This window comes from Bos grunniens, chromosome 5, assembly GCF_055505025.1.
Source record: "Bos grunniens cultivar Pamir isolate PY7600 chromosome 5, Bosgru_T2T1.0, whole genome shotgun sequence".
Lineage (NCBI taxonomy): Eukaryota > Metazoa > Chordata > Mammalia > Artiodactyla > Bovidae > Bos > Bos grunniens.
In genome coordinates this window covers 92,791,509-92,815,372 of record NC_141169.1, presented here as the reverse complement: position 1 = coordinate 92,815,372, position 23,864 = coordinate 92,791,509, and the positions used below count along the sequence as shown (strand labels likewise).

The following is a 23,864-nucleotide window of genomic DNA, read 5'->3' as shown; positions in this document are numbered from 1 at the left end:
GCACAGGCTTCTCATTATCCAGAGCACGCACTCTCGGGCATTACAGCTTCAGCAGTTGTGGCTCCCAGGCTCTAGAGCACAGGCTCAGTAACTGTGGGGCATGGGCTTAGTTGCTCTGTGGTGTTCAGGATCTTCCCAGTTCAGGGATCAAATCTCCATCTCCTGCGCTGGCATGCGGATTCTTTACCGCTGAGCCACTAGGAAAGTCCTAAAGATTTTTTTGATGTGGACCATTTTTAAAGACTTTATTGAATTTGTTACAGCATTACTTTTGTTTCTTCAGTTTTTTGGTCACAAGTCATGTGGGCTCTTAGCTCTCCAATCAGGGATCAAATCGACATCCCCTGCATTGGAAGGCAAAGTCTTAAACATTAGATCACCCTAACGTTAGTTAAGACATTCATAAATTTCAAAAACTTACTCATGATATTGAAAATATTAGAGTCTGGACACTGGTGTGTTATGTCAACATGATGCATATGTTGCACTCTGATATATCACACTTTTTGTTATGAACTTTTATTACCCATGAAGTAGGTTAGATTATAATTTCACTTGAAAGTCTTATAGTTGAAGAAAATAAAAACTAATTGCCTGATTTTATAAAATCTTCTTTCAGGACTAGATAAGCATGTTAATTAATTTAATATAACTGGATATAACTGAAACAGTTTAACAGTTTGCAACCCTTCTTCATGGTCTGAATGGCTATATTTAAAATAAATGGCCCATGATTCTTTTTCTTTTATAAACTTATGCTAAAGGAATGGTGAATGGTCTTCTATCTCAAAATTCTCTATGATTTTCATAATTTCAGCTGTATGCTAAACATTGTGAATAATTAAATTTTCTTTCTACTTAACATAAAAGTGGCTTGACAATATTGTTTCTATGTAATATTGGAACTATAATGATCACTATCATTTTATTAAGTTTACTGACACCAACACTGTTCAGGAGATATTTCAGAGTTTATTTTCAGTGTAAAAAGCATTACAAAGCTCAATTCAACTTAGATGATGGCTTTCTTATTTTAAACTGACTCCTATTATATTGATATATGATGATTTAATTCATGTTCCAAGAGATTATTCACAAAACAGGTTGATATTCTTTAGAAATCGTCCTAGATTTCAAAATTTTAAAATTCCTGTCTTTATTAAAAATGACACTAATGACTGAAACTTTTTTTTTAATTTTCTTCCTTTACATCTTTTGGGTTTCATCAAAAGTATTGCCAACGTTGTAGACATTAATCATAAAATTAAGATTTCCTTATAGCTCAAGGAAGCTTTCATAGAATGTTTAAAGCAATAGATTTCTGTATGAAAAAACGGAACAAAAATACCTTAGTGTTTTTACTAAAACAAAGGTATGGCTTTCAGCTTTGGAGAAAAGTAAATTGCACAATACATTCCAAGGATACGTGCTCAAACTTCCCTCCAACTCTTTGAGATCCTTTAGATAATTTTTTTTTCTTTTAAGTGACTGTATGAAAAAGGACAATTCCCCTGCCTCAAAAAGTATCTCTGGAAGACAAGTAAAGTAGCTTTAAATGAATATGATTATGCTATACCGAAAGATGCAAATATGTCATATTATTTACATGCTGCTTTGGTTTTAACTTCTAAAATAAGTGCATGTGTGCTCAGTCATGTCCAACTCTTTGCAACCCTATGGACTGTAGCTCCCCAGGCTCCTCTGTCCATGGGCTTTCCCTAGCAAGAATGCTGGACTGGGTTGCCATTTCCTCCTCCAGGGGATTTTCCTGACCCAGGGATCAAACCCGCATCTCCCATGTCTCCTGCATTGCAGGTTGATTCTTTACAACTGAGCCACCAGGGAAGTCTCTGAAATAAGGCAAATGTCAAACATTACAGTTCAAATCTTATTGTATTTTGACTTTAAATTTCTTTTTCCCTTCACTTTTACTGTCCTTTCCATGCCTGAACTTTAGCTTTATCTACTGCAGAAAAAGAAATTGTCTCAATCACTATCACACTTTCAGATTTCATCAACCAGAGACCTTGGATGTAAATTCCTATACAGTAAGCCTCATGTTGCCAAGTTCCTTAGCATTTCTAATAATACAAAGCCTTCCTTTTTTATAGCAGTGACCTTATTCTTTCCATGTTACTTAGCTTCCTCCCTCTTCCTCACAAAACAACCCAATATAAAAATTGATTTACCATTGACCTTAAGCCATGTAAAGGTTTTCCTTCTGATGTTTTCTGTCAGAAACTCTAACAGGCAGTTTTAAAATTAGATTGTGTGCGTACTGACATACAAGATTATATGCACTCCAGGCACTAAGGGACTCACTGGGCTGTAAAACTTAACGGCTCTGGGTGATGAAAAAGTGCAAAGAGGATGGGGTATATTTGCTTCCTCTGCAGACCTGCATAGGGTTTTCATAGGTGCCCATTTTAGAAGAGTTGATCAAGGAGTTAAGATGAGAGTGCATCTGTGTGAATGCAGAGATGTGGATCAGGGGGCTGCTATTTTAAGATGAGTAGTTTCCGCTCATCTTGGGAGAAAAATACAATGCCATCTGATAACTCCTGCAATTTATACCTATCAGTAGTTGTCTTTCATTAGCATAACTCAATGTTCATGAGACGGGAAGTTCTCTTACCCTGACGGTTTAGTGGCAAGATATGGAAAATCTGAAAAATGGAGGATTCCGTTCTGTGTCTGCTGGCCAATGTGGCAAGCTGTCAAGTCTTATGCTGCCATGGATCCAAGGCCTAAATGTAAAGAAAACGTACACGTACATGGGAGAACTGGTGTCAAAATTGCCTTCCTCCTGGGATAAATTTGTATTTGACCTTGGTAGTGGCGTGATGCTTTTCAACTGTCCTTGGGGTTTATCCTCAACCAAAGAGCAGCTTTCCACTTTACTTTTGAAAAGAATGCTTCTACAGTTAAGAAGTGTCTTCTAAGGTCTTTAAAACAAAATATTAAAATGATAAATGAGGGTTATCAAAAGAGGTGAATAAAATGACAGCAGGAAGTTACAGACCTATTTTTATCTGGGATTCATTCCTCTTCACTCTATAAATATTAATATATCCTGCTATCTACAGCATGAAGATGACCACAGTCAGTTTTATCTGAACCAACTTCTAGAATTTATGCATATCTGGAAAGTATCCAGGTAAGACATTTCATTTCTGTTCTAAGACTACTTTCTGACTGATTTCTCAAGTGCCAAATCACAATATTTTTCAGTTGATTGTATAAACTATCCTTTCACTAATACTGTGGAAGCTATTGTACTTTTAATAGATATCTCCCTTTGGCAAATTCTGTTAATAATTATCTATTCTTCACAGCTATTCAGATACATTTGAAGAGCTGCTAACACCTTCCAGAACAATCTAACATTCATTTAAAAATCTCTCTGCTACCAGTTATTAGATTTTCGAGGATTTTTTTCCCTCATTCATTTGGTAAATTTGATTGTGCATGTGTCACTAAGCTCTTTGTATCACTGAATTTCCATACACTGAAAATCACTATCTCCTGCTTTAAATTCCTTTCTGGAACTCCTTGAAAATAATTGGTACATTATAAACAAAGGAGAGTGAATTCAAATTGGAAAACTCAAGTGACAGCAAATGAGCATATCCTAATTGAGTCTGATATCTCAACATATGCATGTATTATTTGAAAGAATAGACATATCAAAAAGCTAACCTGGGAGAAGGTATCAGTGCTACAGGGTGAGTTTATCAGGAATTAAAGTTGTTCTGAGCTAAATGAGCAAAAAATGGAGTGTGGGAGGTATGTGTCATAAATTCTCTAAAGCACAGCCTGATATAAAAGTGAGTTAAAATTGTTTTAGTGACTATTAATAATAGCTATCACTTCCTGGAGTTCTAGTACATTTTGCATACATTATCTCATCTAATTCTCCCTTTAACCTCATAACAATACATACTACCTTACTTCGGAATCAAGGAAACTGAACTTCTGGAAGGTTAAATAACTTATCTAGGGCCGATCACTCAGTTTGTTAGTAGAAAGAGTGAGACTAATGCTGTCTGCAATTTGCAAAGGCTACATTCTTTCATTAAAATATCATGTCTTTCTCTTTCCCCCCAGTATTCAGCCTCATACCATAAAATCATAGAATGGGTAAAACAAGGAGGACTTTTGATATCACTTAATCTAAATTATTATTGTATTACTAATTATATGCTTCAGATAGGTCCCCATCAAAATGGTGTATTAAATCAAAGGTTGTGTTTCAAAATAAATTTATAAGACAACAACTACCACATCAACAAATGCAGAGAGAAACATCAAATTGGACAAATTCTTCAAAAAGTCTGGAATCCCTGGGAGTCAGATATTTGTTCTGAACTGTTTGGTGGAGGGCTGTGACTTGTAGGTGGATGCTACCTGGGGCACAGGGAAACAAAAGGAGCCTGTGACTCTTTGGAAAAGACCCTGTGCGAGGAAAGGTTGAAGGCAGGAGAAGAAGGGGATGATAGAGGATGAGATGTTTGGATGGCATCGCCCAATCGATGGACATGAGTTTGAGCAAGCACCAGGAGTTGGTGATGACAACTGCATGCAGGACTGACATGCTGCAGTCCATGGGGTCACAAAGAGTCAGACACAACTGAGTGACTGAACTGACTGTGAGACCCATAGGATTTATTCACTAACTTTTCATTGTCAGTAATTTTTAATTGAAGTGTAGTTGACAGACAACATTTCTTCATTCCCTTTCTTCTTTTTGTTGTTCTTCTGACTGGGTGATTTCAAGAAATCTGTCTTTAAGTTTAAGGAGTCTTCTGCTTGGAAGTTTATCAAATTCTTCGGCTCAGTCTTGTATGCTTTAGCGCAAACATTTCTATCTGACTCTTGTGTTTTCTCTTTGCTGAATTTCTCATTTTGTTTCTTGCATTGTTATGCTAAATTCACTAAATTCTTTTTCTGTGTTCCCTTTTGGTTCTCTGAGCATCTTTAGAACAATTATTTTGAGTGCTTTACTCAGACAATTCTTTTATCTCCATTTCTTTGGGGTCAGTTGCCGGAAGTCTACTGTATTCTTTGGGTGGTGTCATATTTCCCTGATTTTTCGTGATCTTCGGAGAAGGCAATGGCACCCCACTCCAGTACTCTTGCCTGGAAAATCCCATGGATGGAGGAGCCTGGTGGGCTGCAGTGCATGGGATCGCTGAGTCGGACACGACTGAGCGACTTCACTTTTGCTTCTCACTTTTATGCATTGGAGAAGGAAATGGCAACCCACTCCAGTGTTCTTGCCTGGAGAATCCCAGGGACGAGGGAGCCTGGTGGGCTGTCGTCTATGGGGTCGCACAGAGTTGGACACGACTGAAGCGACTTAGCAGCAGCAGCATAGCCTTATATCCCTGGGTGGGGAAGATCCCTCAGAAAAAGGAATGGCAACTCCCTTCAGTATTCTTGCCTGGAGAATCCCAAGGACAGAGGAGCCTGGAAGGCCACAGTCCATGGGGTCACAAAGAGTTGAACATGACTGAGCAACTAACACTTTCACTGCACACAGCCTTGCATAGCTGTCTGTACAGAGGAAGCAGCAGTCACCTCTTCTAGACTGTATGAGCTGGCTTCAGTATGGAAAGACCTTCACTCACAGGCAAGGGTACCCTGAAATGTGCTGTGACCCGGGTGTAGTGGTGCAAGGCACCAAGCACAGAATTGTGAGACAACTCCAGGTCTGGAGGGGAGGAGAAACACAAAGTCTGCTCAGCTCAGGTCACAGGGTTCCACGGCATCCACAACCATGTGGTCCTTGGCAAGTGCTGTGGGAGGTCTGCAGTGCTGCAGAGGCTGTTGTGATCCTCAGCCGTGCCTCCAGATAGGGACCAATGGCAGACAGCAGTTGCTGCTGGAGCTGGTCGTGTACATATACACACACACCCAGCTGTGAAGACCAGCTGCAGGTGCCTGTGTAGCGACAGGGTTGGCTGCAGACACTCAGAGTTGGGCGGGGGATTGAACAGGGCTACCTGCTACTATAAAATATATTGGTGTGTTTTTAACATTGTGAATTTGTGTTATACATTTCGTTATTTGATTCAATTCAGGAGTTTTCAAGACAAATAGGAAGGGAAAGTCAATAACGTTTGGGAAAATAATTTTGAATAGTGAAGCCAGAAGAATCCCTGCTCAACTCACATCTATTCCACCTAAGAGATAAAGCTGAAGCAATAAGAGGAGCTTACGGAAAAAGGCAAAAATACCAGGAAAACACAGAGGTTTGGGATTAAATACAACACCACCTATGATAAATATGTCCTTAATTCTGAAAGCAATTCTCTGCAAATTTTTGCATATTTAATATTTCTTGATGTATCTGTCATTATCTCCTTATGAATCCCTTTGCAACTGACATTTTGAATTAAAAGTAGTTTCTTATAATGAACAGCCTTTGAGAGGCTTGCTTAAGATGTCAAAAATTTCTTCGGAGTTTTAAGGTTTTTAAATATGCTTGTAGCCTCTCAAGTTATACAGAGGTTTTAAGGAAGACATGCAAAATGATATTTAAAATTACATCAACAGAAATCCTTAAGCCACATTTGCTATAGAATCATGGGCAAAACAATACTTGTGGTAAACTTGCTAAATTTAATGTTTTCCCACTCAATTTTAAACAAAGCTCTTTTTTCTTTCCAGACAGTGTCTCTCAACAGTAATCCAAAAATATGACTCCCACCTGAAATACTTATTGAAAACTCAGGTATTAACTTTTGTTACTTACTTAATTGATCCAATAAGCATATATGTATCTTTTTCTAAAACTTTGCACATTTCTGAAGATACAAAGATTTATAAAGCAGAGGATCTACACTTTAATGGCTTTCGTTCTATCATGGCAAAACCGACAAGTAACCAGATGTATGTAATAAAGTGTCATGTGTACTGTGAAAGACCTATGTGTATATAGGACACACAAAAGAGGGTTATCGATGTTACTTATTTGATCTGAGTGTTGAAAAATGAGTGTGTCAGCCAGGGGAGGGGTGTGGTGAAGGAAAGTCAGAGGTAGGGATAACTTAAAGCAAATAACAACAGTAATAGAGCAGGTAGCAAATAGCCTGGTTTGAGTCAGAAGCTGTATGCTTTTGAAACTTTGGAATGTTAAGGTTCAAGGTGAATGCCTAGGAAAAGACCAGATGAAAGGGAGAAGCAGGAACCAAGTTATGTATGGTCTTAAGGACATTTTATGGACAATTTAATGATTTTCTAATTTATCAGCTGATGACATAAAGCCATTATGCAGGGCAGCATAATGACAGATGGGTGACTATAGGACATTTCATTAACCCAAAGAGATGAGGAGGGCATGGACAAAAGCTCTCACATGGGGTTGGAGAGGAAGGGACAGATTCATAAAAGGTGAAAATGTACAATTTACATGATTTGGTGAAAAACTGTAAACAACAAAAGAACACAGTGCCTAGACTATCTCCAGATTCCTGGAGGCTGACTGACCACATGGAGACATTAATTAACTAAACAGTGAAGGTAGGAGAAGCTAGCTTGGCAGGGAAGATAATGGATTCAGTCTAATCTAATGCCTATTAGGCATCCAAATTGTAGTCACTATTAAGCAAATCATTTCTTACAGTGTGTTCTTCCAGGGAAGGATTTTTGTTTTTCAGTCTCCCAGTCATGTCTGACTTCTTGCAATCCCATGGACTACAGCACACCAGGCCTCTCTATCCCATACCATCTCCTGAAGTTTGACCAAGTTCGTGTCCATTGCATCAGTGATCTCATCCAGCCATCTCATCCTCTGGCACCCTCTTGTCATTTGCCCTCAATCTTTCCCAGCATCAGGGACTTTTCCACTCAGTTAGCTGTTCACACCAGATGACAAAAATACTGGAATTTCAGCTTCTGCATCAGTCCTTCCAAAGAGTATTCAAGGGTGATCTCCCTTAAGATTGACTGGTTTGATCTCCTTGCTGTCCAAGGGACTTTCAGGAGTTTTCTCCAGCACCACAGTTCAAAGGCATCAATTCTTTGGTGTTCTGCCTTCTTTACAGTTCAGCTCTCACAACCATACATGACCAGTGGGAAGAACATAGCTTTGACTATACAGACTTTTGTCGGCAGAGTGATGTCTCTGCTTGTCAACACCCTGTCTAGATTTTCAAAGCTTTCCTATCAAAAAGCAACTGTCTTCTGATTTCATGGTTGCAGTCACAATCCACTGTAATTTTAGAGTCGAAGAAGAGGAAATCTGTCACTGCTTCCACCTTTTCCCCCTCTATTTGCCATAAAGCAATGGAGCTGGATGCCACAATCTTAGTTTTGTTTTTATTATTTTTTTTAATATTTAGTTTTAAGCCAGCTTTTTATTCTCCTCCTTCACCCTCAAGAGGCTCTTTAGTTCCTGTTCACTTTCTGCCATTAGAGTGGTATCATCTGCATATCTGAGGTTGTTGATGTTTCTCCTGCCTGTCTGGATTCCAACTCGTAACTCATCCAGCCCAGCATTTCTCCTGATGTGCTCAGCATACATATTAGTCTTCCACAGATAAAATACTGTATGATTACAGAAAATGAGGTAAGAGAATGTTTTTAAAACAAGTGAAGACTTCTTTTTTCATTAAACAAATGACTCTTGGTATCTATACAAAGGGTACAGATCTTAAGCAATATTAAATTGCTATCCCCAATATTAAAAAACAGTAAACAGTTCTGAAAATAATAAATTACACTTCTTGATGTAGATACAAAACTCACACATGAATTCCATGTAAATAAGTAAAGATACAGTGATGACAAATACACAACTTGTCTTCCTTCCCAAAGTGTAATCCTCTCACTCTAATTCCACTCTTTCTTGAGTCTAGCCTGAATCTGGACGTTTAAAATGTGGAATGTGCAAACAATTCACAATTATTTATATTGTTTTAAACTTCATAAAAGTGTCATAATTACTATTTCTTTGTGACTGCCATTCTTCCTAGTGTAGAATTTGAAATATATCAGGTACCCAGGGCATATTAAGGCTCCATTCCCATGTCATTTATGGCTCTTGACTATACACAGATATACTGTGGAGGTTATCATACCTTACTTATGGATGAATTTTAATTACCTAAATGTCTTAGTACTGCTCATGTATAACAGATCCATGATAATTAATTTAATTTTCAAATGCAGTGGTTTGGTCATATCACTTATATATGAGGCCTCTAATACTTTAAAAGAAATCATTTTTTGAAAGAAAGCAATTTTTCCAATACAACTGAAGAGTTGGCAAACCATCAAAGAAATACTGTCTTTATATTATCACAGGCAAATAGTTATTATCACCACATCTGAATTATTTTATAAATAGGCCAGAATGTCTGCAAATTTCCACATGAACTCTCTGTAAGCCAATGAATTTTTTAAATGACATTTCTTCCTATGAAGCATCAACAGCTAAATATCTAAGAAGTGAGAACAGACTGTGATATTATCAATTTACAATATTGCACTTTCTGTTTGTTTGACAAGTGCATTAAGTAGCATTTCATCAACACTGAAAATAGTTAACAATTTGAAGAATAATGTTTTTATCTTCCTCATACTTGAATTATTATATGATTTGACAAAATAACAAGCAGGTCAAATAAATTTGCCATGAATATTACTGAATAATATGGATAACTTAAATTTCCAAATATTTTGTTTCATCAGCAATGGCTATTGGCATATTTTACATTTGACACATTTCAGATTGTGTATCCTAACTTATGCTTGCTAAACAGCTAATTTTGTAAGTAATTTACATAGAGCTTTTCCTTTCAGCAATTTTCCCCCCTCTATTCTATTCTACTAATAATTAAGGAATGTTTTCCGTATTCATGCTATATTCTGAATTCATTGCTAACATTTAGGAGAAATTAAGAACAGAAGAAAGAGAAAGAATTTTCCCCGGAGGTGTTACTTAATGCTTACTTAGTACAAATTACTAAACTATTTATTTAATGGAATCAACAGAAATCAAAGTCAGAACCATGCTCTGAAGTTGCTAACAATCTGGCTGGAAAGAGCATTTTCACATAAAGCACACAGAGAGGTAAATCTCCAGGAGAAAGCAGTGAAAAGCCAGATTTCCATTAGGTGGAAGAATCAGCTTCTGATTCAAAGTTGCTGTCTCCTAGTAGCCTCTAATGCATTGTCTCCATAATTTTTATTTAAATGCCAAGTAGGACCTTTAGAGAAAGTTAGCAATCCCAATCACTGAGGACACACTTACACTGGGATCTAGTAACTGATGAACTAATTGTAGATCAAATGGATCTGGATTGAAAAAAATCCAGCCATGCTTCAAAATGTAGGTTGGCTTCATGAAACATCTGCTTGGTATAAAAAGAGCTAAGAGCCTCCAAACATTTTACCTTAAAGCACATGACTCAGAGGCTGTATCAACTAGATAACCAGACAAAAAGTGAAAAAGGCACCTCTATGCACCTCATTTGTTTGTGTGTGTCTGTGCTAAGTCTCTTCAGTTACATCCTACTCTTTGCGACCCTGTGGACTGTAGCCTGCCAGGGTCCTCGGTCCACGGGATTCTCCAGGCAAGAATCCCAGAGTAGATTGCCATGTCTTCCTCCATGGGGTTTTCCTGGTCCAGGAATCAAAGCCAGAAGTCTCCCAAGGCTCCTACACTGCAGGCAGATTCTTTGCCACTAAGCCAACAGGGAAGCCCCTCTCTATTGTTCAGGTGTAACTAACTCAATGAGGAAGGCAGAATAATTCTTTCCTCACACCATCCTCAAGACCAAAATCTAACAGTTTTTAGCCTCTAAACAGAAATCAAAAATTCCATTTATAAGGAGAAAGAAAGTGGGCACACAGGGATCTGATAATATATATTTAGTATTTTTAGGACAATAGCTTTCTTAGTAATAAGCAGACTGACTGTTGGATTTTCAGAAGTTCCAATTTCAAACATAATTTAACCAGAGTGGCAGTAAAGACAAGAGTTTAGGAGCAGAGATTCCAAATGTATGTGTAAACATTCTGCCACAGGGTAGGCTTTAATTCATCAATCCTTGAGTTTATATTATTCACTACTAGAGTGAAGATAGTAAAATAATATTGTTAAAAATTAACAAAGCAGTAGATGTAATGTGCTTAATATTATATACTGGCTGGAAGATAAAAAATGTTGAAGTAAAAGATAAGTACAAGTTGATTTATTGTTATTAGAGTTACTATTTTTAACACTGTCACTAAAGTAGAGGATTGTATATGATCCAAAACAAAAATGTCACAAAACTGGTTTGCATTCACAACAGAATATAATAGGAGGGAAAGGAGCAAAAATAATCATTAGAAAATAGAGTAAAATGAATAGGTAGCATGGACCAGCTAAAAGGTCACAAAAGGAGAAGTCAAGGAAATGAAGGAGATAAGTCAGGATAAAAAGGAAGTAAAACACCTTTGCAGAACTGGAACTTACCTTAGCAGAAAAAAGGGGCAGATTGAAACTACTAAAAGTCAAACCTATGTATAGAACACTGCCAGACAGGAATAAGAAGAAACAATGAAAGATCTTCAGTAAGGAAGATAATTACTACCCAAAGTAATTTGTATTCTAAGTGGGCTTCCCTGGTGCCTCAGATGGTAAACAATCTGCCTGCTAACGCAAGAGACCTGGGTTTGATCTCTGGGTCGGGAAGATGCTCTGAAGGAGAGAATGGATTCCCACGCCAGTGTTCTTGCCCAGAGAATTCCATAGACAGAGGAACCTGGCGGGCTACAGTCCATGGGGTTGCAAAGAGTCAGAAACGATCGAGTGACTTTCACTTTCAAGAGAGATATAAAGAGTTTCATCAGAATAATGACATAATCTGATGACTTAAGATTTGTGCAATGAGTTATGTAATACATGAAGAGTGCACACACATAAATTAAAGAACTGAATAGGCAATCTTATTACATAAGTTTGGTACAAAATATTGCCAGTATCCTAAGATCTATCTATATGCCTCTTTATATCTCTTGGCTTCTCCATAAGAGTTATTCTTTGAAGAAAAGCCACTTTGAACCTTTTCTTTGCCATTTCACCATGGAAGTATGCATCCATTAGCAGTTTGCACCTCAGATATTTCAGATTTGGTTTTATTCCATCACAATAAAGAAAACATGGCACTAAAGTGAGTCACATGAATTTTTTTGATTTTTCAGTATGTATAAAAGTTTTGTTTACACTGTTGCTGCTGCTAAGTCACTTCAGTCGTGTCCAACTCTGTGCGACCCCATAGACGGCAGCCCACCAGGCTCCTCTGTCCATGGGATTCTCCAGGCAAGAACACTGGAGTGGGTTGCCATTTCCTCCTCCGATGCATGAAAGTGAAAAGTCAAAGTGAAGTCACTCAGTCGTGTCTGACTCTTAGCGACCCCATGGACTGCAGCCTACCAGGCTCCTCCATCCATGGGATTTTCCAGGCAAGAGTACTGGAGTGGGGTGCCATTGCCTTCTCCTGTTTACACTGTAGTAAGTGTGTAATTACATTATGTCTTAAAACGTACAATCTCTGTCCCTTAATTAAAAAATAATTTCTTGCTTTGATTCACTTCAGTCACTCAGTCGTGTCCGATTCTTTGCAAAACCATGAACCACAGCACGCCAGGTCTCATTGTCCATCACCAATTCCCAGAGTCCACTCAAACCCATGTCCATTGAGTCAGCGATGCCATCCAACTATCTCATCCTCTGTTGTCCCCTTCTCCTCTTGCCCTCAATCTTTCCCAGCATCAGGGTCTTTTCAAATGAGTCAGTTCTTCCCATCAGGTGGCCAAAGTATTGGAGTTTCAGCTTCAACATGAGTCCTTCGAATGAACACCCAGGACTGATCTCCTTTAGGATGGACTGGTTGGATCTCCTTGCAGTTCAAGGGACTCTCAAGAGTCTTCTCCAACACCACAGTTCAAAAGCATCAATTCTTCTGTGCTCAGCTTTGTTTATAGTCCAACTCTCACATATATACATTACCACTGGAAAAACCATAGCCTTGACTAGGCGGACCTTTGTTGACAAGGTCTCTGCTTTTCAATTATCTGTGTAAGCCAGTCATAACTTTCCTTTCATGGAGTAACAGTCTTTTAATTTCGTGGCTGCGGTCACTATCTGCAGTGATTTTGGAGCCCCCAAAAATAAAGTCAGCCACTGTTTCCACTGTTTCCCCATTTGCCATGAAGTAATGGGACCAGATGCCATGATCTTAGTTTTAAGAATGTTGAGCTTTAAGCCAACTTTTTCACTCTCCTCTTTCATTTTCATCAAGTGGCTCCTTAGTTTTTCTTCACTTTCTGCCATAAGGGTAGTGTCATCTGCATATCTGAGGTTATTGATATTTCTCCCAGCAATCTTGATCCCAGCTTGTGCTTCATCCAGCCCAGCATTTCTCATGGTGTGCTCTGCATATAAGTTGAATAATCAGGGTGACAATATACAGCCTTGACGTACTCCTTTTCCTATTTGGAACCAGTCTTTTGTTCCATGTCCAGTTCTAACTGTTGCTTCCTGACCTGCATATACGTTTCTCAAGAGGCAGGTCAGGTGGTCTGGTATTTCCATCTCTTTCAGAATTTTCCACAGTTTATTGTGATCCAGACAGTCAAAAGCTTTGGCATAGTCAATAAAGCAGAAATAGATTGTTTTCTGGAATTCTCTTGCTTTATCGATGGTCCAGCGGATGTTGGCAATTTGATTTCTGGTTCCTCTGCCTTTTCTAAAACCAGCTTGAACATCTGGAAGTTCATGGTTCACAGATTGCTGAAGCCTGGCTTGGAGAATTTTGAGCATTACTTTACTAGCATGTGAGATGAGTGCAATTGTGTAGTAGTTTGACCATTCTTTGGCATTGCCTTCCTTTGGGATTGGAATGAAAACTGACCTTTTCCAGTCCTGTGGCCACTGCTGGGTTTTCCAAATTTGCCAGCATATTGAGTGCAGCACTTTCACAGCATCATCTTCCAGGATTTGAAATAGCTCAATTGGAATTCCATTACCTCCATTAGCTTTGTTCATAGTGATGCTTCCTAAGGCCCACTTGACTTCACATTCCAGGATGTCTGGCTCTAGATGAGTGATCACACCATCGTGATTATCTGGGTCATGAAGATCTTTTTTGTATTCTTCTGTGTATCCTTGCCACCTTGTCTTAATATCTTCTGCCTCTGTTAGGTCTCTACAATTTCTGTCCTTTATCGAGCCCATCTTTGCATGAAATGTTCCCTTGGTATCTCTAATTATTTTGAAGAGATCTCTAGTCTTTCCCATTTTATTGTTTTCCTCTATTTCTTTGCATTGCTCATTCAGGAAGGCTTTCTTCTCTCTGCTTGTTATTCTTTGGAACTCTGCATTAAAACGAGTATATCTTTCCTTTTCTCCTTTGCTTTTCATTTTCCTTCTTTAGAAATATCAACCCAAACACTTGAGCTTTCAATGAATTGTAATCTTTTTTGCTGATAGAGGGTACTCCTTGATGTTGATGTCTGTTGAAGGTTGGCGTGCCGCAGCAATTTCTTAAGAAAATGATGAAGTCTGCCACATTGGTCGACTCTTCCTTTCATGAATGATTTCTCTGGGGCATGCAATGCTATTTGATAGTACTTACTGATAGTAGAACTTCTTTCAAAATTGGAAGTCAATCCTCTCAAACACTGTCACTGCATTATCAACTAAGTTTATTTAATATTCTAAATCCTTGGTTGTGATTTCAAAAGTCTTCATAGTGTCCTCACTAGGAGTAGTTTCCCTTTTGAGAAACCACTTTCTTGGCTCATCCAGAAGACTCAGCTCTTCATCCTTCAGGTTTTATCATGAGATTGCAGCAATTCAATGCCATCTTCAGGCATCATTGTATCTATGTGTGTATGTATGCTCAGTCACTCAGTCACTCTGATTCTTTGCAGCCCCAGGGATGTAGTCTGCCAGGCTCCCCTGTCCATGGATTCTCCAGGCAAGAATACTAGAGTGATTTGCCATTTCCTCCTACAGGGGGTCTTCCTAACCCAGGGATCATACTCATGTCTCCAAAATTGGCAGGCAAATTCTTTACCACTAGTGCCACCTGGGAAGCCCCTCACTGTACCTATACATATGGGTGTATGATTTTCTCATTTATTCTTTTCAATTTTTGAAAAATTTTTGCACTACTATAGATACAGTAAGGGGATTCTCAGGTGGAACTATTGGTAGAGAATCCACCTGCTGACTGGTGATGGAAGTCAAGTCCGATGCTGTAAAGAACAATATTGCACAGGAACCTGGAATGTTAGGTCCATGAATCAAACTAAATTGGAAGTGGTCAAACAGGAGATGGTGAGCGTAAACATCAACATTTTAGGAATCAGTGAACTAAAATGGACTGGAATGGGCAAATTTAACTCAGATGACAATTATATCTAATACTGTGAGCAAGAATCCCTTAGAAGAAATGGAGTAGCCATCATAAGTCAACAAATGAGTCCAAAACACAATCTCAAAAATGACAGAATGATTTCTATTCCATTCCAAGGCAAACCATTCAATATCACTGTAATTTGGGTCTATGCCTCAACTTCAAAGAAGCTGAAGTTGAATGGTTCTATGACGACCTACAAGATCTTCTAGAACTAACACCAAAAAAAGATGTGTACTTCATCATAGGGGACTGGAAAGCCAAAGTAGGAATCAAGAGATACCTGGAGTAAAGATAAGTTTGGCTTTGGATTACAAAATGAAGCAGGGCAAAGTCTAACAGAATTTTGCCAAAAGAACACACTGGTCATAGCAAAAACCCTCTTCCAACAACAGAAGAGAAGACTCTACACATGGACATCACCAGACAGTCAATACCAAATTCAAATTGATATATCCTTTGCAGCCAAAGATGGAGAAGCTCTATAGAGTCAGCCAAAACAAGACCAGGAGCCATAAGACTGTTGCTCAGATCATGAACTCCTTACTGCAAAATTCAGACTTAAATTGAGGAAAGTAGGGAAAACCACTAGACCATTCCAGGTATGACCTAAATCAAATCCCTTACTATTATACAGTGAATGTGACAAATAGATTCAAGGAATTAGATCTGATAGACAGGGTGCCTGAAGAACTATGGACAGAGTTTCGTGACATTGTATAAGAGGCAGTGATCAAGAATATCTCCAAGAAAAAGAAATGCAAAAAAGGAAAAATGGTTGTCTGAGGAGGCCTTGCAAATAATTGTTAAAAGAAGAGAAGATAAAGGCAAAGGAGAAAAGGAAAGATATACCCATTTGAATGCAGAGTTTCAAAGAATAGCAAGGAGAGATAAGAAAGCCTTCCTCAGTGATCAATGCCAAGAAATAGAGGAAAACAATAAAATGGGAAAGACTAGAGAGCTCTTCAGCAAAATTAGAAATACTAAGGGAACATTTCATGCAATTATGAGCACAACAAAGGACAGAAATTGTATTGACCTAAAAGAAGCAGAAGACATTAAGATGAGGTGGCAAGAATACACAGAAGAACTATACAAAAAAGATCTTCACAACCCAGATAACCATGATGGTGTGATCACTCACCTAGAGCCAGACATCCTGGAATGTGAAGTCAAGTGGGCCTTAGGAAGCATCTCTATGAACAAAGCTAGTGGAGGTGATGGAATTCCAATTGAGCTATTTCAAATCCTGGAAGATGATGCTGTGAAAGTGCTGCACTCAATATGCCAGCAAATTTGGAAAACTCAGCAGTGGCCACAAGACTGGAAAAAATCAGTTTTCATTTCAATCCCAAAGAAAGGCAATGCCAAAAATGTTCAAACTACTGCACAATTGCACTCATCTCACACACTAGCAAAGTAATGCTCAGAATTCTCCAGGCTAGGCTTCAACAGTATGTGAACCAAGAATTACTGATGTTCAAGCTGGATTTAGAAAAGGCAGAGGAACCAGAGACCAAATTGCCAACATCTGTTGGTCATCAAAAAGCAAGAGAATTCCAGAGAAACACCTACTTCTATTTTATTGACTATGCCTAAGCCTTTGACTATGTGGATCACAACAAACTGTGAAAAATTCTTATAGAGATGGGAATACCAGACCACCTTACCTTCCTTCAGAAAAATCTGTAGGCAGGCCGAAAAGAAACTGTTAGAACCGGATAGTACAATAGACTTGTTCCAAATTGGGAAAGGAGTTTGTCAAGGCTGTATATTGATACCCTGCTTATTTAACTTATATGCAGAGTACGTCACGAGAAACGCTGGGCTAGATGATGCACAAGCTGGAATCAAGATTGCTGAGAGAAATATCAATAACCTCAGATATGCAGATGACACCAGCCTAAAGGCAGAAAGTGAAGAGGAACTAAAGAGCCTCTTGATGAAAGTGAAAGAGGAGAGTGAAAAAGCTGGCTTAAAACTCAACATTCAAAAAACTAAGATCATCGCATCCAGTCTCATCACTTTAAGGCAAAGAGATGGGGAAACAATGGAAATAGTGACAGAGTTAATTTTCTTGGGCTCCAAAATCACTGCAGATGGTGACTGCAGCCATGAAATTAAAAGATGCTTGCTCCTTGGAAGAAAAGCTATGACCAACCTAGACAGCATATTAAAAAGCAGAGACATTACTTTGCCAAAAATGGTCCGTCTATTTAAAGCTGTGGTTTTTCCAGTTGTCATGCATGGATGTGAGAGTTGAACTACAAAGAAAGCTTAGTGCTGAAGAATTGATGCTTCTGAACTGTAGTGTCAGAGAAGACTCTTGAGAATCTCTTGGACTGAAAGGTTATCAAACCAATCAATCTTAAAGGAAATGTCCTGAATATCACTGGAAGGACTGATGCTGAAGATTAAGCTCCAATATTTGGCCACGTGATGCGAAGAACTGACTCACTGGAAAAGATCCTGATTCTGGGAAAGATTGAAGGCAGGAGGAGAAGTTGGATGGCATCACCGACTGGATGGATTGCTTTGAGCAAGCTGCAGGAGTTGGAGATGGACAGGAAAGCCTGGCATGCTGCATTCCATGGGGTCGCAAAAACCCCAGACAGGACTGAGCAACTGAACTGAACTGTAATGACTTAGAATTCTTTCTACATATTTCTGGCTTCAATTAGCAAATATTTTTTTAAGGCTATCTGTATCTGTGTTTATGAGAGACATCAGTCTATACTTTTCTTGTAATATTGTGGCTTGATTTTAACATTGAAATAATGCTAGCTTTATAAAATAAGTTAAGAAATGTTCCCTCTGGCTGACTCTGCATTCTGAAATAATTTGTGTAGATTTGGTTTTCTTTCTTTCTTAGATGTTTGATAAAATTTACCAGTGAAGCCATCTGTTGATAGAATTTTCCTTATGGGAAGGATTTATTATAAATTCAATTTCTTCTAATTCAATAACATAGAATCATTCAAAGTTTAAAGTCATAAATTTCCCTCTAACTTTTAGTGGCATCCTATGAATTTTGATATGTTGGCCATCATCTCTTTAAATATATCTCTCCCCCGTTTTTATCTTTCCAGAACTCCAAATGCATAAATGCCTCTGACAGGCTTGGATGATGTGTACTGGCTTTTCTTCCCACTCATTTTCCTTTTTGTGTTTTGGTAGGATGCTTTCTCTTGATCTATCTTCAATTTCACTGATACTTTACTTCACTGTGTTCAATCTGATGCTCAGATTGATGTTCAATCAACTGAAAGAATTCTTCATCTCTAGTATCAAGTATATTCTTATATTTCTATGATTTCCACTTGCCTCTTGTACATCGTTTTCATCTCTCTGCTGAAACCCCCATCTGTTCATGCTTGTCGTCTACATTTTCCACTATGTCTTGTCCCATGCTAATCATAGTTACTTAAAAGTCCTTGTCTGATTGTTCTAATATCTGGGTCATTTATTAGTTTGGTTTTGTTAGTTGTTTCATCTACTGACAATGGATTGTTTTATCTTGGTTTTTTGGTATAGATCCTAATTTTGCATTGAGTCCTAAACATCCCATGTAGAATAATACTAGAGACTGAGGTTTACTGTATTCATATCTGGATATGGGGAATGCTCTTCTGTTATGTTATTTGTACATAGAGTTGGTAAATCTAGTCAAGATTTGAGCTTTGTGTGTGTGTGTGTGTGTGTGTGTGTGTGTGTGTGTGTTTCTATCATTATAGTCAGGGCACTTCAGGCTTCAAATTCCCCTAATGGTTAGTTACCATCACCTATACTTACATAGAACACCTGCAGTACTAGAGTCTTTTTCTCTGTTCCTCAGCTTTCAACAGCCCATTTGCCAGGTCACAGAGATGATCTCTCTCAATACTATTGTCTCTAGTGTACTCTGCTATTGTTTATTATTCAAAATAGACTCATTTTTGTATTAGAGTAAAGGGAATTTTGAGGTAACGATCAACAACAGCCCTAGGCTGTGTTTTTGAATCTCAGGATTGGAACTGTCTGAGCATTTCTGCCTTAAAATTGGAACTTTTTGGCAGCCTAAGTGTACCTTATATCTGCACTCAGTCTTGTACAGGAGACAGTTTTCTGTCCTTCCTCCTAGTGGTTCCTGACTTCAGATTGGTATCCATGTGGGAGCCTGGGCTCCAGACAGGGTCCCCAGTCTCCTCCCCAGAAACAACAGGTTTTTGCTTCAACCATTCTCTCACCAGCAAAGGATCTTAACCTGTGTCCCACCTATCCCTGCAAGGCAGGCTGTTTGCTTTTTCTCCCTTCCTCCAAAGCAAGAGATTTTTGCCCGGGCTCAGGATCACAGAGGATATCTGTCTCCTCTCGTATTATCATTTTTCTAGTATCATAAACCAGCAGCTTAGAGCTTTTGCTTCTTATAAGAGGAAGATCTACAGAAATAGGGTTTCCCCTAGAAGGCCAGTGAATGGACCTTCAGTTTCCTGCACCATCTTCATTATTTCCCCTGAACAACTGGTGGGTGTCCAAGATGAGCTTACAAATGACTGTTAACTCTCCTTGTGTCTTGAACTCCCAGATATTTCAAACTGACATGCTTGCTCACATCTAGCCTTTAAGAATCTGCTAAAATTTTGGCTGATTTATTCTTACCCTCTTATATAGTGGTCATCTCGTTCTCCTGTGCTCTGCCAAAGGCCAAAGACATTTTGTGCTCCATCTCCCCTTGGCAGGGCCTGCCACTCTTTGGAATCTGGTCTACTTGGTCCCCTTTTGACCTCAAATCTCTAATGCAGTCAGGAAAAATTATGATCTTTGTATATTGTCTGCCTTTTTCTATTTCTACAATGGGTCCAAAATTCTACATTTTAAGCTGAAATGAAACTCCAAAGACAATTTTTAATCTTTAAGGAGCAATTTATAATAGCACTAACCACTGAACCTGGAATAAAAATAATTCTAAATTCTCAATTTGTCTCCTGAATTTGATAATGTTTAGTACGTAAACAGAAATAGAAATTAAGATTTATTTTTAAAATCCTGGAAAATAGCAAGCTATTTGAACACATTATTACTTTGGTCTCCCTCATAGCTAAATTAAGGGGATGGGGTGGGGGACATGAACCTTATGCTCTTAGTTTGGTTTTGCTTTCAAAAAAGACGAGAAGGAAAGTTTGTCAGCAATCTTCTCCAGTGTTCAAAATACATTACAAATATGCTTAATCTCTAAAGTATTAGACTGGTGCTCCTTCAGAGTCTATGATACATCAATTATATCTAAGGTTAGAATATAGCACATAAAATAACTTCACAGCAGTATTGTCAGTTTTCACTAATCCATAGAGTTAGAAAGAATTTAAAGTAGTCTACTTCAAACTCCTATTTAATGCAAAATATGCCTCTAAACATCCTTATTGGCTGCACACTGTAACATGGGTCTCTACTCAAAAGGCAGCCTACTCAATTTTGGGAAAAAATAATTTTTCCAAAATATCAAGCCAAACTGAATATCTCACACAGAGCCAAAATAATGTGCAATCATTTGTTCTAATTTATCATTCCAGAACTTACAGTAAATCTAATCCCCTTTTCACTTGACAGGTCATCATATACTTGAAAGTGATTGTGTTTCCTTTTCCTATTTTCCAAACTGAAACTTCCTAGTACCATCTATTATATTTCCTTTATGCCCATTAAACTGTAGTCTTATGGCTTATGTCTCAAAACTTTGTGTTCTCCAACTGTGACCCATACTTCCTCCTTCATCATCTAAATATTAAATGTTCTGAAGTGTATATACCTATGTTTCCACTTTTATTTCCTCTATTTGTATTTTCCTTTTGGACAATCAAATCCAATTTCTTTGTTAGGTATCATCTCTATGAAAATAACACTCACATCTAAGCTTTGATATCTCTTGAAATCAGGGACAAATTCTGTTGTTTTGTGTCTGTAGAATATCTCATGATGGATCACCCAAAGCCCTTGTGGTTTGGGATCACAAAAGTTTTGCATTTGCTTCTGCCTGAGTCCAAAATAGTAACAGCACTGGCATTATTTTGGCATAAATTCCTGCTAAGGGTAGTGCAAATTAATACTCCATAGCTACACATAACAGTTCCTCAGGTAATCATTTTCCTTACTCAATGCCCAGCTTGACAGAGAATTCCTCAAATGTTCTCCTGGTCAGTAGACACTGTTTCGTTTTGTTTTGTTTTGTTTTCCGCATCTTTTGCAGGTGACAAACCAGTGTCAGGGATCTCAGTCCCAGGTCTGCCCCTTCTCCTACCTCAACCAATAGCTTTAGGTCTAAAATTTCAGCACTTGTCCCATTCTAAGCAGTAAACACCAGCATCTAAGTCCACTGACATTTTCCCAGGCTACTGACATATCCATGTTGAAGCTAATGCTCAGCCTTTAAATTCCTTCATTAAATTTCTCCATCCACAGATTTATCCTATCTTTGTTTTGGGCTAAACTTTGGATTTACATTTTTTTCTTGTGGTTCAGCTAGTGTTTATATGAGTGTACAATGTGTGTGTGTGTGTGTGTGTGTGTGTGTATGTGTGTAAGGTGTCCATGTTTGCTCAGTCCAACAGCTGCAAGAGCTAGAACTCTGCTGCATTTCCCAGTATCCAGAGGCTGAGTCTACTTGGTTTTTCCATTGGCAACTCAAGCTCTGTGTATCAAAAATAAAAACATATCACAATTCCACCAAAACTCCATATTTTGCCATAACTCATGGCACTCTGTCTTTGGGTTTTAAAGGTATGAAATTTTGAAAACATCTTCAATCCAATATCCCTGTTGCACTCAATCCAATTAGTCACCAAGTTAATTCTACAGTGGCAACATTTCACTTAACATAGTCTAACAATTTTAGTCACTCAAAAATGAAATATTTATCTTTCGGAATTTTTATGCAGATCAAATGAGATCAATAGATCAGACAAGAGGCACTACAAGACTACAATAACAGATGGGATAAATTAGCTATTGAGTGACCCAGCAACCCAACATTTGCATTTTAACTAGTAATATTTCATGGATTTCAACAAATTCACATGTATCTCATATCTACCAAGAATGTATGAATGAAAAACAAATTCATTCACTCAGAACCTGATATACATCTCTATCATAGTTTTAATATTTCTTAATTTTCATATTATTAGTTACCTGGGCATGAACAGTGTCTGATTTCTCTTATAAACCAAAAAATCTGTGTGAATGGATAAAAATGGACTAATTTGAAATGAATAAACTAAAATTTAGCCCACATTATTTGCCAGGGACTTTTCCTATTTTACTTTATTTAACCTTAATAATAATTGTGTGTTGTGTGTTAGTTGCTCAGTCGTGTCCAACTCTTTGCAACCCCATGGACTGTAGCCCACCAGGCACCTTTGTCCATGGGATTCTCCAGGTAAGAATACTGGAGTGGGTTGCCATTTCCTTCTCCAAATAATAATAATTAATTATTATTTAATAATCAGTTCAGTTCAGTTGCTCAGTCGTGTCCGACTCTTTGCGACCCCATGAATCGCAGCACACCAGGCCTCCCTGTCCATCACCAACTCCTGGAGTCTACCCAAACTCATGTCCATCGAGTCGGTGATGCCATCCAGCCATCTCATGCTCTGCCATCCCCTTCTCCTCCTGTCCCCAATCCCTCCCAGGATCAGGGTCGTAATAATTAATTATTATTGTTCCAATTCTACAGATGAGGGAATTCAGATACATGGAAGTTAAATAATTTTGTTAATGTCCATAGGTAGAATAGGACAGAATCAGGATTTTATCACACATAACCTTATTGCAGACCTGGAAATAGAATTTATTATTTCTTTCACAAGAAATAGTATATTCATATCATAATAATAGTTGGGTTGCTGTCTTTGGGGAAAATTCGATTTGTTAAGTTCACTGTCAAATGTGGTACTCAACACTAACCTCAGTTCAGATTACGTACACTTGCTGAGCTCTAACTTTCTGGTTCTGGGGAGTACATGTCTTCTAATTTAATAATAAAGTAGCTCTTCTGGCAGCCACATCACAATGTGGACTCATTTATTTCACACATAAATAAAACAACTAACCTTTTTCCACATGCATTAGTAATAAATTTTTCTTCCTATGTTGTAACTGAGTAGTTATATTTTCTTAATCTGTGAAGATTTAAGATCCAAGTGAACCCAATTAAGTTCAATTTTTTGTTTGTTTAGTTTTATTTTCTTTTTAGCTCATTAATCAAGTCTGGTGACAATTTTGGAGTCCTGATTGTGTCTTTCATAGTATTAATTAGCCATTCTTTCTAGGTTTTTGTCAACAGTTTTCACTGTTTATAAAATCATTATAAAAGGTACTGGAGATATATTAAAAAGCTTTGTTTTTCCATAAAAGACACAAAATTATATTCTTAAATATAATACCCACTTTTTTGTCTTTATATTGATAATGCTT

General features: G+C 38.0%; 1 protein-coding gene across 13 annotated transcripts in view; it reads left to right on the top strand.

Moving 5' to 3' along the window:
* The window catches only part of PIK3C2G (phosphatidylinositol-4-phosphate 3-kinase catalytic subunit type 2 gamma), a 651,449-nt gene that overhangs the window by 251,860 nt on the left and 375,725 nt on the right, over window positions 1-23,864 (top strand). For all 13 annotated transcript variants that reach the window (XM_086401881.1, XM_086401878.1, XM_086401882.1 and 10 more), the window contains 2 exons: window positions 3,087-3,157; window positions 6,673-6,736. In XM_086401881.1, coding sequence (XP_086258007.1) covers window positions 3,087-3,157; window positions 6,673-6,736 — 135 coding nt within the window. The remainder of the gene's footprint in view (window positions 1-3,086; window positions 3,158-6,672; window positions 6,737-23,864) is intronic.